This window comes from Xyrauchen texanus, chromosome 41, assembly GCF_025860055.1.
Source record: "Xyrauchen texanus isolate HMW12.3.18 chromosome 41, RBS_HiC_50CHRs, whole genome shotgun sequence".
Taxonomy (NCBI): domain Eukaryota; kingdom Metazoa; phylum Chordata; class Actinopteri; order Cypriniformes; family Catostomidae; genus Xyrauchen; species Xyrauchen texanus.
The window spans coordinates 779,096-785,880 of NC_068316.1; the positions used below are offsets into that span (position 1 = coordinate 779,096).

The 6,785-nt window shown below is 36.4% G+C and overlaps 1 protein-coding gene across 1 annotated transcript; it reads left to right on the plus strand.

Moving 5' to 3' along the window:
• Positions 1–2,303: 2,303 nt before the first annotated feature.
• lrrc30a (leucine rich repeat containing 30a) lies at positions 2,304–4,985 on the plus strand. The gene has a single exon (XM_052114237.1). The coding sequence runs from the start codon at positions 2,604–2,606 to the stop codon at positions 3,480–3,482; it is 879 nt and encodes a 292-aa protein (XP_051970197.1). The 5' UTR covers positions 2,304–2,603; the 3' UTR covers positions 3,483–4,985.
• Positions 4,986–6,785: the final 1,800 nt, after the last annotated feature.

Consider the following 6,785-nt stretch of genomic DNA (forward strand, 5'->3'; position numbering starts at 1 on the left):
ATGCCACGGTCCTGTCAGACCAAAACTCAGACTGACAGAGTGACAGGACCTTGACACAAAGTTCCTACAAACATCAACATCAATTAATAACATCATAACTTAACAACATACAATAATCACAACATAACTTCACATCATAGCATAACATAACATCATCATGACATAACATCACAACATGGCATGACATGACATCATATCATAACATAACAACATCATCATGACATAACATCATAACATAACATCACATCGTAACATCACAACATGGCATGACATGACATAACATCATAACATAACATCACATCGTAACATCACAACATGGCAAGACATCATATCATAACATAACATAAAATACCTACATAACATCATCACAACTTAACATAACATCATAACATAACATAACACACAATATAACATCATAACATAGCATCATAACATAACATCAAAACATAACATGACATAACACACTTACATAACATCAAACCATAACATACCTATATAACATCATCACAACAAAACATAACATCACAACATAATTACATAACATCACAATATAACATATGAACTTATCAAAACATCATAACATAACATCATATTCACAACATATCAACACATCACACCATCTTAACAGAACATCATAACATATATAGCCTATATAACATGATATATAGCATAATCACAGCATAACATCATCACTACATTACATAACATCATTACAAAACATCACAACATAACATATTAACTTATAATCAAAACATCATAACATAACATCATAACATATATAGCCTATACTGTATAACCTGATATATATGATAATTACAACAAAACTTCATAACATAACATACCTATATAACATCATCATAACATAACATAATATATCATAACATAATAACATAAATTAATAACTTAACATCGTCACATCCCATCCCATTGCAATGCCAGCATCAAGTGAAAAAACAATGTGAAATAAAGTTTAAGTGAAAAAAGTTGGAGTGAATGTCTATTAAAGCAGGCTTTGTTTATCATAAACAGTTGTTCAATGTATAACTCAGACTTCACACTTGACTTTATTTGCCTCAAGTGTGAGGTTCATGAGGGTGGACAACACCATCATATTTCTCCCCAGAAAAGGGCATTCTCCACCCTGAACACTATCAAGGGTAGTTATCACTAACTGCTCAGACTTAAGTGACAGGAACAACTGCAGAGGAGTGCTGTGTAACTCAGTAAGTGTTGCCACATGAGTAAGTGTTTCCATTGATCTTGTTTTAAGTTTTTTTTATATATATTTTTACAGGAAATAATACAAAAATTATCAAGAATACGATTTTTGCCTTAATATAAAAGGGTCTTACTAGAAAAAAAGAAATTATGATCTAACGGGAATTTTCTTGATAATAAATATGATTGTGTCTGGTAACATGTGCATCACAACACCACACACCACACAACACCACACAACACCACACAACACCACACAACACCCTAACTTTACATCGTAACATAACACACCAAAATAACATCATAATATAACATCATAACATAACATCATATCAAAACATCATAATATAACATCATATTATAACATCACAACATAACTTCACATCATAACATAGCATAACATAATATAACACACCGAAATAACATCATATGATAACATCATAACAAAACATACCTACATGATATCATCACACAAGGGCCTGTATTTTACATAGAAACTGGCCAAAAGTTGTTGAGGGGTGGTGGGGGGAGGGGTGTCTGGGGGGTTTCTGGCACAAATGTTGTTGAGTGTGGGGGCTTTTCTCCATAACGCAGCACCATTTTGCAGCCCTCCTCAGTCAGTCATGGCCCGTTCGGCATAACGCGTGTCCAGTTTCAGCTTATCACCGCCAATTCGGCCCAGTTTCGCAGCTGGCCGACAGATAAATGTCCCAGTTCTCCCTATGTCTAATCCACCCGTCATCACATCATAACATCATAACATAACACCATAACATAAACTAATAACTTAACATCATCACATCACATCGCAATTCCAGCACCAATTGAAAAATCAAAGTGAAATAAAGTTTCTTAATCTATTAAAGCAGGCTTTGTTTATCATAAACAGTTGTTCAATGTATAACTCAGACTTCACACTTGACTTTATTTTGGGTGGATAACACCATCATATTTCAACCCCAGAAATGGGCATCCTCCACCCTGAACACTATCAAGGGTAATTATCACTAACTGCTCAGACTTAAGTGACAGGAACAACTGCAGAGGAGTGCTGTGTAACTCAGTAAGTGTTGCCACAGCAATGTCGTTGGACACCGTGAGATATTTCCAATCCTCTCTCAGCCCCTGGACAGTCAGCACACTTCCTCAGACTGACCCCCACACACACACATGCATGTGTGTTTTTTAGGAGCATTCACAGAGAGCCTCCTCCAGGCGGATGACCAAAGTATTTGTGACGCCACACTGGCTCAGTGAACGTCCTTTGCATTTCTTCACCTCTTGTTGATGCTTCTTGGCTGCAGTTTGCATGAGACTCTTGCAAACGATATGAGGAATATATTTTCTAAATGACAAAGAGAATCTAGTGGTGAAGGAGAGCAGAAATGGGAGGAAAGCAATCAAAGAATATACCAGACAAGGAGTTGAATCAATCTGGAAGAAAGAGCGCTGCTCAAGATGAAAACCTTCCGACAATCGACTGGATCCGTAAGCACACAATCAGACACTTCGGCTACAACGTGCTCAGTTTGGCTCGCCGTGGAATGGTTGAACTTCCAGAGGATTTATGGGAGCTAACAGAACTTCAAAAACTTAACTTATCGCTTAACGTCCTGCGATTCATGCCGTCCTCTTTGGGTTCACTGCAGAATCTGGTGGTGCTCAATCTGTGGGGGAATCAGCTAACCAGCTTGCCTCCTGAAATCGGCCAACTCAGGAACTTGAAGGTTCTCTTTGCGTACCGCAACCATTTAAGCGAAGTTCCTGAAGAACTGGGCTGCTGCACGAAACTGGAGGTGTTGAGTCTGGCCAATAACCAGCTCACTGGACTCCCAGTGTCCTTGTCGGCCCTCACCGGACTGAGAAAGCTTAACCTGAGTCACAATCAAATTACTTATATACCTGGGTGTGTGTACACCATGAAGAACCTTGTGTTTTTGCAGCTGGCCTGCAATAGACTTGAAAACATCGCCGATCAGATCCAAGCATTGGCCAACCTGAAGATCCTCATCATAGAGGGCAACTGCATTCACTCACTTCCCAAGATGCTCTGCTGTCTCACCAAGCTGGAGCTTCTGAATGTGGACTTTAATGATATTCAAAATGTGCCGGAGGAGATGCATCAGTTGAGACGTCTGGAGAAGTTGGCATGCCACCCGCTGGATAAAGGTCTCCATATTATGCACAATCCCCTTCTGAAGCCCATCAAAGACGTTCTGGATGGAGGTCTCCAAGCGCTCTACAGCTATCTGAAGGCTACGTGAAAAACAATAGAGGGGTTTTGGAATAACCTGATTGAAGGACTCTCATTGAGAATAATTAAGAAGAAATGTACATTAGCCTACTATTCTGAATTTTTGATAGCAATGTAAAGTCATCAAAGTATATCTTTTTTATCATATAATATCATTAACTGATATTTACGAAATATATAATTTCATCTGAAAATGGCTTAATTTAAAAAAAGTACAAAATGAAAGATTTTCTGAAGAGTGACTTTAGGTGTATTTGAACGAGAGCTTCAAAACAAAGACAATCACGGACTTCAAAAGAGGGTCGTAAAGTCACACAAATATCTCTCCGAGCCAGTGAAAGTCGCTCATATTGAAATCTTCCGTTCTGTGTGGCGGTATTGAGATCTGAGACACTTATTGAGAGGGCATGTTCAAGGCTTTACAGGAGGACATTAAACAAAGCAACACCAAGCTTAACAAGCAACGATTTCCTCTTTCCTTTGTGCGGTTCCTTGTGAGCTCTGACACGCTCATCTCTGATTCTCACCTCGATCTGCAAAAAGCCCCTTGAGAGAAAGACTTGCAGATGTAGCCAAACACCATAGTACAAACAGAGTAAAAGCACCTCCATTACTGTGAGAGGAAGGTCAGCTCGAGTCCCTGACCTCTTTATTGAACAAGTTCTGTTTGTTTTGCTGGAAATGAGTTCTGCTGCGCTCAGACAGAAGAACCGCTTTGATGATTTATTGTGTTTCTTATGTCAAAGACTAGATTCAAAGAGCTTTAAAGCTTTTAAAGTTGTGTCGTTTTGATGTTATTAGAGAAATAGAGAAATATATGTGAGACACATTTGAAGAAAAGTATGATTTTTAAGTACTCTTTGAATAATTCATGCTCATGTAAAAATATTCGACACTCTAAATCCGTATCACTAAGCTTTTTTCTATCAAGAAATAAAGACCACTACATAAAATGTACTATGGTCTCTGGCAAACTAGACCTTCAGCACAATAGCGCCATCTTTCATTTCTGACGGGAATGAAAAGGACGTTGTGAGAGATGGACTTTCCGTCTGTTCAATGACACGCGCTGTATCATGCTGTAACAAGCTCCTGGTACACATCTAATGTTGTCTGGAGATCGTCTGAAAACTATTTTTCCAATGTTTTGTCAGTGGAACGATCTCAAATCACTTTAAACAACTGTAAACCCGATTGAAGTGACTGTACGTCCATCCCTCACAGCCTCGGTGTCATTCCCGCCAAAATCAAAGATGGCGCTATAAGCTCTACAGTTAAAACTGTGTAATATTATGATTTTAATGGTGAACTGTGTAAATATTATAACTTGATATTAGCCACCACTGTTCAGAAGAGATCCAATAGTAGGCCTATTAACAAATGTGACTTGGGTTGTTACCATTTTATTTGTGTTAAGGAGCATATTAAGTCTTAATCTTGATTCATGTTTTTGATTTTTTATGAGAGCAGATGTGCACAGTGAGGCTATTTCTCTCTCTTTTTAATACAATAAAAGGACTTTGAAATCAATGTCTGTGTGAGATTGTACATTTGTCTCTCGATTGCCCCATTTCAGTAGAAGTCAGACCAGCAGTACAGCTTGTAACTGTCAATGGAAAATATGTACAGTGTGTGTGTGTGTGTGTTAATATGATGTTTTGACATGGTGAATTAGGTGTTTAAGAAAATGTGAAACTGAATTTTTTTTTTTTTTTTTTTACCATTTAGGATATAAATTAAAAGTTGTCTTCAGTCATGATCATGGAGATTAAATATTAATGCTGATATGATTGGTTTTGACAGAACATTTATTCTAAATACTATAAACCTTTGCTGACTCTCCAAAATCATTCAAATGAAAACTTTATTGGTGTGTTTTGCAAAACTGAGCTTCCAAGACACATTTTAAACCTACTGGAATAAATGTCATAATTAACGTAAACTTTCATCTTAAAATAATTAATTCGTTTTTGACCGAGTTTATGTGAGAATTCAGTAAGACATTAACACAAAACTATGTAACGCAGTAATCAGTGATGAAGTGATATAAATCAGGGTCAGAAAATAACGAGGGCTCGGTGTAAAACATTTCCCTGCATTGATTTCCCTTGTTTTGTTGTTGTTGTTTTTTTTTTCTATTTTCTGCACTCTTAGAAGAAAAAGTTCCATTTAGAACCCAAAACGGTTCTATCACTTGCTTCATATTTTGAACCACTAAACGGTTCTAAATAGAGTCCTTTGTAAGGGTTCCATCAAAGAACCAAAAGGGCAAGTGCAAAGGTTCTATATAGAACCTTTTAGGGGTTCCCAACATGGATTTGTAACATTTAGTTTATGTTTAGTTTTTAAATTTAGTTTTATTACCAGAATAACGTTTAATAGAACGGTTTTTAAGAAAGTTAATATGCAGAAAGAGTGCAAAAAGGGTTCTTTTTTTTATTTTAGTTTTTTTGCAAAACCCCAAAGAACCTTTTTTTTCTAAGAGTGTATTCTAGGCCAAGATATGCAAATAGAAACATAAGGAATAATCACTCAGATTGAGAATTTATGTTCATAAATTGATTAAATGATAGTATTTGTCATTATTTTCAATTATATGATGTCCTCGGATAGGCAAAAATGCCCTTGAGATTCAAATCTAAGGAGCAAATTTTGCCCTTTAATGGAAAAGTAAATACATATTTATTTAATAAAAACATGAAGTATTCATCCAGACTTGTTTACATTGAGTTTATAGTCATGCTTCATTTAAAGATCAACTTTCAGAGATCTATTGTGAAACTCTAGAGGAGACACTTGAGATTACTGGATCAGTGTCCATTTGCTCTCCATTTAATCCCATATGCAAAACAATTGAGATATTCAAAGAATCTCTCCTTAATTTTATTTTCCTATGGATGAAGTTTTCATGAAGTTTATAACCCTATACCCAACAAACCCATAAAAACAAAGCTACATTTTAGTATACATTTTCTGCACTTTTGTACTCATTTATGCAATAAAAACACAGTTTGTGCATATTTTTCAGTGTTCAAACATTGAGATGCACTGTTTGTTCAAAACTGAAGTTTTTGCCTGGAGGGTTTGATTGCTCGACTGACTCTCATGAAATAATTATAAAGATTTAACACAGAGAGCAGACTCCAGTAATCTCAAGTGTTCTCTAGAGTTTCACAAGAGATCTCTGAAAGTTGATCTTTATATGAAGCATGACTATAAACTCAATCAAGTCTCCTGAGCTATGAAAGAACAACACCTGAGCAATAATCAGATTTCATCTGGCCAGAGGAAACACAATCATAACTTCTGAGAG

What these genes read in the sequence shown, in the direction of transcription:
- lrrc30a (XM_052114237.1), top strand. Translation starts at nt 2,604, where the DNA reads ATGGGAGGAAAGCAATCAAAGAATATACCAGACAAGGAGTTGAATCAA.